Raw genomic sequence first — 10777 nt, 5'->3', positions numbered from 1 at the left:
TTCTTTGAACACGGTTTACACTGCAAGACCAGACAGGGAACTTAAAATGAACAAAACCGCAATAAACAAAAATATCGAACAGGGAAGTTGATGGAGTAAATCATGTAGTGTGTATTGAAAATTCTTGAATTGCTTGAATCCATCAAATCTCTTTAGTGTAACCATTTGAACAGAGTCATTGGACCAGCAAACAATGTTTGAATCGTGAAAATTCTGGTTCCCACGGATAGTTCATGCCGAGTTGGGCCAATTTCAAAAGAAATAAGCAGACAGAAATATGTCAATTGTGCTAAATAATTTTTGGGGGATGCTACTCTTCCAAAAGGAAAACCAAGTTTTTCTCTTGTTCATGTAGTGCTTATTCACACGTCAATATCATCGTTATGCCGGGATGCACATGCTTCGAATTGTAGTTAGGAATTGCTCTTCATATCATTTTCAGTAAATACCAATGATTTACACACATTGATTTCGTTACCTTGATTTAGCACAGTTCTTACAGAAATATAATATGCCGTCGTGATTTTTACGCAAGCAGTTCATTAATTCACCGACCTCAACCTCTACAATATTACAGTTAAAAGTTTGATGCTTTCCTACGAACATCCTGCACACAGGAGCCTTTCCCACGAACTCCGTTACTATCTCACAGTTCCACTTCGAACCCTCTTTTTATGTCATCACCATCTACCACCGATGAGGGTAAGACGTCCTACACATAGGCAAATGTGTCCACGTGGTTTTCTGACAGCACGATAACCATGGTAACTGCGGGAATGGCAGCTGGCAGTGAGTACTTTACTTTACTTAATATTACTATTTCTTGCAGGATCAGGTGTGTTGGGTGTGAAACACCACTTCTCCTCCTTTTAAGCTCATCTGTTTGCAAATTGGAAATTCGTTTACCTTGTCAGATAAGTGTAGAAGTTGATAGCCATCGATAAGTTTACCGACGCTTTTTTTTTTTTTTTTGGGGGGGGGGGGGTTGTTTTTGTTAGGCCTAACAGACAAGGCAGGAGGAATGCATACAAGTTAAGTTACCGTTTTGTATAATGCAGAGGTTACGGCCGAGTCCCTGATTTTATAAAACAATATTATGTTAGCCGCAATGAAAATATACTTGTAACAACATCACTCTATCATTTGATTGGATCATTATACTCAAAGTAATGACACTCCTACTCAAACAAGGAAAACGTACGTGTGTCTATTATCATCCTGTCAGGTACGCCGATCTTTCTGATTCCTACTGTGTCCGCAGTGGCCATTTTGTTGCTGGTATTCCTAGCACTTCTCTGCACCTGCTTCAGGAAAGGGTAAGATATAACGTAATCACAATTATTTTCAAATCTGTCCTTTACATCTTTGGGGATGCGTGGATATATATCTCTTATAATCTCTCAACCGACAATGATGTTGAATGACAAATCCTCTCTGTTTTATACATTAACTAAAATGACACTCTTATAATACTCATTATGTATGCTACCTATTTTTTAAGTTGATATATCGAATAAAATTTCAATATTTAGCTCCTCTTATTTTATATATAACTAGGAATATCCAGTCCTTACTTCTCACTATATTGTAATTTTATGCAACATTAATGCGCTGCATTTTCCAGTAAAAAATGGAATTGTCCTGGGCTATTGTATCTTCTCCTTTGTTGTGCAAGTTTGAACAATAAAGTGATGGTTAAAAAAAATTGACGCATGGCAGAACCCTTACTCGACTTGTAAACGTACTTATATACAGCTTTGTAAGTTGCCTAGGGACAAGAAAAAATGCGTCAGAACGTTTGCTGTCAGGTGATGAATATATATGGAAATGAACCGCAATACCAAAAAAAAAAGACTGGAATTATCGATTTGAGCCTCGTATTATCATAAGTCGTGGATAAAAGTTTCAAAAGCCACTGGGTATTCATGTTTATATCTTCTTCGTTTTCAATGGTGTGACTTCCGTAAAGGTGTATCGTAGGTTTGAAGCTGCCGATATCACAGGCATGATATCTCTCCAAGCTAGATAAAGACACACTTTTATAAAGAAAAATGGCTAACAAGAAGAAGAAAATTAATACAAATGTCAATGTTAATAATACTGGCAAGTCTTACAATGCGATTCCAATTAATTAATCTTCATTTATGTTTACTTATACATCGCAGGAAGCAGACAAGGAGTAAAGAATCGACACCGCTTGATAACCCTGCCTATTTCAACAACGAACGACGCGACTATTGCGAAGTGAGACCTTCAGTTAAATCCCTGCCAGATAAAACGGCCGGTGCCGGCACTGACCAATCCGAAGACACTGGGCCTGCAATGGTGGTGTCAAATGAAGAAACTGTCCACTCTGATGTTAAAACTGCCGAGGTCAAGACCCCGAAAGCTAACCACAAAGTCCTCTCGAACGGACCAGTATACACCTTGGTTGACATGGATAAAAAGGCTCTCGATCGTGAAGAAAAGGCGAATAATGCACGCAACAGAGGAAACGAATATGTCAGCGATGACGATAGAGCATATGCAACAATCGAACTTGGTGACGATTTTGGAGATAAAGTTGGGGAGACCGAGGGGAAGGTTCCGAATTCGTCATCTATTAAGCTAGCTCCAAGGTCTTCCTCTACCAAGAAGGATAATTCAGGAGTACAGATGGATCAATACGAACAAATGGAGATCTCAGACAAGGACATAACCAATATCCACAAGACGCCTGAGGGCCACACCAAAAATGATGAACAAGGGGTATTCGGTTCGTCACTAAATGAACCATATGATGTGCTTCAACTAGGAAGTAAGTCGAGTGTATCTTCTGATTTGTCAAAAGGTGACAATCAAACGAAAGGACAGAGCAGCGACGATTCGGTACTCGCTTACCACAGCATGGTAATTGGCCCATGTTCATCAGGTGTGTCCTCACGACCCGACTCGTATCCACTGGGTGATTATGAAACCGTGACAGTGTCGCCTCCTGTGTCACCCGAAGCGTCCGCAAGCATGATGCCCGATTCATACCCGTTGAGTGATTACGAGATAGTATCTCCGCCCATGTCTCCCGAAGTTGCAGCAATTGGTCACAAATTAAGTCCATCCAGCGATAACAAAACAATTGGCTCTCTGGATGCAGGACCAGGGGAACAGTTACATCGCCCACTCGACACCTCCGATATGACCAGGCAGCAACAAACACCTGATAAAAGAGACTCCAATATGTCGCACACTTATGAAGACCCCGTCGCTATGACTTCGGAACTAGAGAGGCCCTACGACATACTACAACGAGGACCTGACCCAAGGAAGCAAACAGCCACATCCCTGACAGCATCCAAAGTCGATGAGAAGGCGAAAGAAGAGGCTGATCATGACGATGCTCTCAACGTGTATAATGAAATAACTACCCAAGATGTCGGTCTAAAGGAATCTGAGGAAGGCAGTGAAGCGTATCAACATCTGCAGCGCCCTCTTAGCAAACGTCCAAAGGCGGGTGCATCCTTACCAGAAATCCCAGATGAGGGATACGGAAGGCTCGATCTAGAGGGTTCTGGCGCTTCAAATCAGACGGTCCCTGTTACTCACCGAGCCCAGGATTCCCAAGGTCCAAAGACCACACCTTCTGATCCTGTGTATGCTACCCTGGATAACCCTGCTGAAGCAAATGTACCTGATGTTGACGATCCAGAATATGACCTCTCCGAAGCGTTCATGTAATCTGTACGATTTGTTAACTCATAGCCTGTCATAAGGCTGCATGCACGCTATTGTTATAGTGTTTTGTACACGCGAGCAAGCTACTTCTCCTCTGCTTCTTGCATGTTTGCACGCATTCGTAATAGCAGTTATTGTCATGCTCATTGGACTGTGCCTAGTGCTTTGCACGCGCTATTGGTAGTACCATCGCGTTAATCCGATTATCTCGTTATAAACTTGGCACTGGGGGATTTGTGGCTTGGCACAATGGGGATTAGCCCTGTTGCAGGATAAGAGTTAATACTTTGACGTATGTGGGCTGTGACTGTGGGAAAGGGGTGCGTGAGGGTGGATGATATGGTGTGTATGTGTTTGTTAAGTCCGTGCCATGTATTTAATTTAATAATAATAATAATAATAATCTTTTAAAGTCCACTCCAAATTTTATTAATTTAAACCGAAAATGGAAATTCTTTTTGCCCAATTAATCGTGAGCCCGGCAGTCACTGAGCAGCGCCAGATCGACGTTGCTCTATTCCCTATTGTTGAACGCCAAACAAGGTAGCAGCAACTCTCGTATTTTAATGTCTTTTGGTATGACGCGGCTGGGGTTCGAGCCCACGACCTCCCGGTTTTGAGGCGGACGCTCTACTGACTGAGCCAACACACCGAAAGTGTGTGCATCAGTACTTTTGTTATGAATCTTTAGACAGGTGTGTGGGTTTGTAAAGTCTAATTTACCCTGTTGGCGATTAAATTAAAATAATGTGTTATCACCTCGTTTCATGATCAAATGATTGCAAAAATATGGTTTATTCATGATAAATTATTGTATACCTTCTCAGCTCGATTTGATCAATCTTTTTGACTCTTTAAGTTGATCAAGACAGTTCTAAAATTGATGTTTTTTTTCCTGATGAGCAGGACGGCAGGGCAGAAAATACTGCATGGTGTGGTATCATACAGAACACCGTGTTAAATTACTACCATTGATTGTATTAAAGTGGTATTGGTCAAATGTACATACTCCATAAATCACGACATAAAGAAAGCATTTACATTTTTTTTTTTACCATGGAACGTTTAATATCACGCTCTCAAAATCTTTCGAATATTCCACAAGACAGAAGAATTACAAAATGAGCACGGCATAAAATAATACGTTTTTCACAGACAACAATGCATTCTGTAGAATAGCACAATGATTTAGACGGTACCTAATACGGATCAAATGAAGGGGTAATATAATGTTAAATTTTCTACACCATTCTTTTCAGGGTCATTTTTTCTTCTCATTCTTCCGAAATGGAAATACGAAGGAGAAAGCACACAAAATATAAAACCAAAACTCAACCTGCTCTGTCGAATATATGCCGTAATAAATAATGTCTACAATTTCGACTTTTGTTATGTAAATCATCCCAGTGTAAATAATCACCAGGGTCCTGTATTAATTATAGAAATGCGATTAATCTAAATAGACTAGTTAACGGTTAGCACATGTACCAAACGACCTCGAATATCCACACAACTTCAATACATGAATAGGTCCCACTTTGTACATTTTGAAATAATCACTCCTATAGAGGTGCTACATAAACAGCCTTTGTTTCCCCTGTTCAAAGACTTATGACTAATTCCACCTGTTTATTATGGAGTCCACTGCTTGTGCATACATGAATAATGATAACATAAATTTCGTGAGCACGTATCAAGTATTTTGTCTATTTTGTCTCTATCAGCTCATGCTCAGTTTGCAACTATGAACTGGCTTATTGATTGCCAGTTTTCAAACTCGTATCTTAGTATTAGAGAGTTTTGATTAATATCGAGTTGCTATCTGTTTTTAACCAATTGCCCCTATTTATAAGACGGAACCCATCCAGGGCACCGTTTTACGAAAGCATGGAAACCTTCATTAAGTACAAGTTCACCGACATTTGATTACGTGCTAATTGTAAAACGGTCGTTTCGATCAGATGGTGTGGAAATTATACTTATGACGGTTTCGTGAAACCATGCCCAAAATACTTGAATCAGTAATACTGTTACAAATATCAATATTCGAGTATTTATCACCAACGTATTATGTACCAATTTACATTATGAATACATATTTCATGAACTGTTAATTTTGTTTTGGTGATGGAAATTTACGAATTTCTTTTCATTGCATGTCTCCTTCTGTTGTTGCTATTTCGATAAAGATTCCGACAAGGAAATTAATTCGTCAGGTGGAAATATTGCTATTAATAAAATGTGTATATATTTTGGGTATATGTTACACGATCGTTTGATAATGGCTACACATCAAGAGTCATCTTTGTCGAAGTCCTTAAAGACAATGATATTTAGATATTTCTTTAAATACAACTGAAATTATTATCTGCATGTAAAGCAATAATTACTTTTTTTAATGGACGGAAATGAACATTTTGATGTTATATGCATGTAGTGCATAATGTGTCTGTATTCAAGAGAAACATAACATATGTATAGTTAAGGGAAACAAAAGTACACAGAAAAACATTTGTATGCAATCAGTATCAATTTCCTTAAATAGTTTACTTGGTATACTCACAGTGTTTAAGATAATCTTCTACTGCATTGGTTCATTTTGAATATTGTTCTGACATCTAATTTTTACAGTACTGAAACATTACATTTATGTTTTCTTTCTAATATAACAATATAACAATAAAAGCAAAAGTTTGCAACAAACAATATGATATTTTCAGGTACTTCTTTAATCAGTTTCAGTGGTACAGTTGAATCAAATACTATTATAACGTCGATAAATATTTCAAAATGTTGAAACTACCAAAAAGATATGATTTAATTATGACAGCTCAAAATGTAAATGAGATTGGTATTATAAGGTTCTGTGTTTTGGCATTTGGGATATTAATTGGGTATTCTTCATACCCGCGCTTCTTTGGCCACATCTTTGGCGTCTTTACTGATGGCCTGTGCTTTCTTGGCGTTTTCCACAAAAGTCTGCAAGAGAATTAAAAAAAATATATGGATTCAGTTCAATATAATTTGATAGGTGTTTTGTCGGTATAAAGAAATCAAGATTGGCTTATCTTAACTGGTCGTCAGTACCATTGACAATAGTATTAAATTCATAATTATTACGCCCTTATAGCAGGCAGCTGATACGTTTACCCTTTACATTGTAAAAGCTAATATATCTATTTCAAAAAATTTAAATTCCCTTCAGATTCGGATTTCAGTTCAATCAAGATGCGCTGTCGTCTTTAAGTGATATCCATGCGCAATTGAAACAATTACCAAAGGGGATTAGACACGATAGAGACAAGTGGCCTTTAGAGAGGTGGCCAACATAAAGACAGATTCGAGTGTATCTCTAACAAAATTGGACTCGTGTGTAGACATGTCAAAAAATTCAGCAAATTGGCCATTTCGTGATAGTTACCATAAGTTGCTTGCTCATGTAGTACGGTTTCTGGACGCCATCATTGCGCTCACTGTCTTCACAGAAACACAGGAAAAGCGTATCAATCGCCATCTACAGGGGAGGATGGTCATCAAACAGTTTGGTTAAAAACAATTAACAAACAAGCTAACAATGAACATACTATTTATGATTAACATCATTTGAATATTAAAAGACATAGGGAAAGTTCATTTTAATAATCCTGGGGCCGCCACTGTAATAATTTATGCATACCATTGGATGCAAAGAAAGAAGAAAAATTACAACTCATGACTTACGATCAGGTCTTACTAGACCATTTGTTAATAGGGCTGGTGGGAGTGGGAGGCGTGTCAGTAGCAACTTTCTGAAAACCAAATCAAAATAGATTTTCAAAGGATTTGAGGATCATTGATTCACCAGACGGCTATTGCGCATCGACTTGGTTTCGAACCCAGAACCTATTAGTTACGATGCTACTGCACCACTGAGCCCAAGGCTCAAATTTAATGCATCGTTTGCCGGATCGTTCGTCCTTGGCGAAGGGCGAACCTTTTCATCACAATCTTAACACTATCATTCGCAACCAATATATTGAGGTAAAATTAGTGCCCTTCTGTGGGGCATTAATCCTCATTACTGTAATGTATGACTTAAGGGCGTAGGTTCCTTAGTTGATAAGCATAGTAGCAAACACATGCCTTAGCAGTCACGCAAAACACACTTTGGCAAATTATTATTCAATAAAATCTGAGAATGTATACTATTATCTAGATCTATTATTTTTAAATTATTTTTAAAATAATAAATTGGGGTAAAACAAAAATATTCCAATTATATGAGCGACAGTGTATTAATATTTTTAAATCGTCCCATGCGAGGACTAACAAAACCCTTAACTAGTAATGGACATATCAAAATGTTATCAAACATTTTAAACTACTCTTTTACACCAATACACTGTTCATGCACTTCATTGAATAGTCAATGCAATCCTCAAATTATTTATAACAAATTAAGTAAAATTAAACACAGAGAACAGTGACAGTTTCATCAAAGTCGAATGAGGAAAAGTAAGAAGAGATCAGATATTAATAATGATGTCCTCCGCATTCCACGACAGTTTCAGTTTTCATACTAAATATATCATAACTTGAAGTTAAAACCTAGCATTTTCACAGAAATCATGATAATAAAAATATCTCCAGCAAGTTCAGGCGCTTCTTTGTTTGTTTACCGCTCATGTCCTTTTTTGTGCTCTAGCAAACAATGCATCCTGTTCATCCAGGCGTGAATACCAGAGGCGGCCACCATAGAATTGGGCTCATGCATATTCATAACATACTACTATCGGCAATCGACTATTGAAAATTCAACATTTTTTTTCACCATGAATTCATAATGTACACGTTCTTATTGCAGCCCTCGCAAATCAAAACTCACCAAAATGAACTTGTTTGTTTTAAGTTTTGTCATCACAACTTTCTTCAAATCATATGAACTGTAGTCTGTGGATTTCGAGAAGAATAAAACATAATCGACTTTTTGTAACCGTAAATTAACTTTGTATTATGAACTTGGGGTACATAAATATATCTTCAATGTCCTGAGTCACGGCGGTTATAGGTAATACAGTCGTATGCATCTGTCCAGTGGCGCCAATGTCGTGAACCTTTCATGTGGTTAAGGATGTCTATATCCTGAATGTGGGAGGACGGCATAGACTAGACATGATGCTAGTCACGCTTTACACTTGTCGACCGTCTTTTGGATACGTACATCATATTCAATCCAGCCTGAAATCTACGTCATTTCCTTTTTATGAGAAATCAATCGGATAATTTTTAATTTTCTACAAAAAAAAAAATACAATGAATCCCTGTTTTTAATACTTTATTTGTAAAGCTAACAATAAAGTTATCGTGGAACTCATTGAAAATCAATCTTCAGGTAACCGTGAATACTTTGGAAAAAGAAAAAAAAATAGCAAACTATATGCTATTTGTTATTTTCGCATAGTACAACCCGTGAATAATTAAGGATCACTTCATTAGTCACCTATTGGAATACGATGTGGTTTAAGGCTAGAGTTTGGGATTAGAACACAGAACTCTTAAATACGTATCTAAGAGTTCTGTAGGTGAGACTCGGGTTTGTGCATGATTTTGTTGTCGGGTTGAAGTTCGGAATTAGGTTAGTTTTAGAAAATTCCCCGAGGAGGAGCAATAATATTATTGTCGCTGGTGCGTACATTTCTTTTGTTATTAAATGAAAAAGAATGCGTGAACTTGCTGCGTACTAATACCTATTAATGTTTCACCTTTATAGTTCATCAACGAGATATCATACGAAATCATTTTATTATTGATGTGAATGGTTTCCGGGATGACTTCCGCATATGTATATAGAATTTGTCATGCTCATTGTGCCAAGATATCCAGATCATATAATATGGCTCTTATATTGGCAAACATCACGTAATGATCTCGAGTGTCTTAACCCTAAAAAGACCGGGCTATTATACGGCCGGGGGGGGGGGGAGGGGGGCATTATGCCCCTCCCCCTCCCCGCCCTTAAGATCTCGGTCGTGAAACGGCCGATCTCCGCAAAAATGTTTACGCATGTCAAGTGAAGTGTGTAGAATACTATGATAATTTCAATTTTTTGAAAAATTCACTCATTTGCATATTTATGGTAATTTATGCAAATAAGGTCATAAAAATAACATTTTTACCCATCAAACATATTATTATTCATATTTAAGCATTCTTTTTCACTACATATTTATTTAGACCATTTGGAATAATAATACGACAATTTGTTTTGGAATAGTCAGCTTATTCCTTATGTTATCTCTTCTTTTGATAATTTCTTATGTATTTCATTGTTTTTTTAACTTTTGTATTTTATTGTTTTTGTTGTTCTATTTCATTTCTAACTACAATTCAACTATTTTGACTCCCAAAAGAACCACCTTAACTTTAAGCCTTTAACCAAGGCCCAATAACGAAAGTTTGATCTATTTTTATGAAAAATGACATTTCCATATGTTTTGTACACGAATCATGAAAATGAGCGATTTTCGGGCTGACATGCAAAGAAAAAAGGTCACGTGACCTTGTAACTGTAGGTCTGATTTTCAACCGAAAAAAATTTAAGGATGCGCAAGACTCGAAAGAAAAAAGTTTGCGAGCGGCGGGGCGCCATCCATATGCGTTCCCGAACAATCAGAAAAATCGTGGAGGGGAGGGGGCCACAATGGCCCCTCGGGCCTTATTAGGGTTAAAGCCCCTCTATTAGCGTTGTGAGCCCCACAAATTTGATGGCAAAATTTAATTTAAATTGTATCAATATGTGAAAAAAGGGTTTCATTTAAAACACATTTCTGCAAGGATTTTCAAAACAATTGCGTTTGGAGTCGAATATTGATGAAAGAATACCAAATTGAGGTTTCCTGTATATAATACAACAGAAACCCAAATTATGTATTTTTAAATCAAATTCTTTGCAGAAGTGTGTTTTAAATTGCATCCTCTTTCACATTATGATAGAATTTAAGTGAAATTTTGCCATCAAATTTTTGGCACATTTGAAGCTCCCCACACTTAAGAGGGGCTTCAACTCTGCTCCTTATTGCATAATATAATT

At 37.4% G+C, this 10777-nt stretch overlaps 1 protein-coding gene across 1 annotated transcript in view; it reads right to left on the bottom strand.

Moving 5' to 3' along the window:
- Positions 1-6441: 6441 nt before the first annotated feature.
- LOC583308 (choline transporter-like protein 1) overlaps positions 6442-10777 on the bottom strand; it is a 33141-nt gene continuing 28805 nt past the window's right edge. The window contains exons 17-18 of the mRNA XM_030982911.1: positions 7130-7222; positions 6442-6687 (exon numbers count right to left, since the gene is read on the bottom strand). Of these exons, the coding sequence (XP_030838771.1) occupies positions 6610-6687; positions 7130-7222 (171 nt within the window). The 3' untranslated portion in view covers positions 6442-6609. The remainder of the gene's footprint in view (positions 6688-7129; positions 7223-10777) is intronic.

Source organism: Strongylocentrotus purpuratus, unplaced genomic scaffold (assembly GCF_000002235.5).
Source record: "Strongylocentrotus purpuratus isolate Spur 01 unplaced genomic scaffold, Spur_5.0 spur5_scaffold_13, whole genome shotgun sequence".
Classification (NCBI taxonomy): Eukaryota; Metazoa; Echinodermata; class Echinoidea; order Camarodonta; family Strongylocentrotidae; genus Strongylocentrotus; species Strongylocentrotus purpuratus.
The sequence above is the reverse complement of the archived record's forward strand: the minus strand, read 5'-3'. Positions and strand labels throughout refer to the sequence as shown.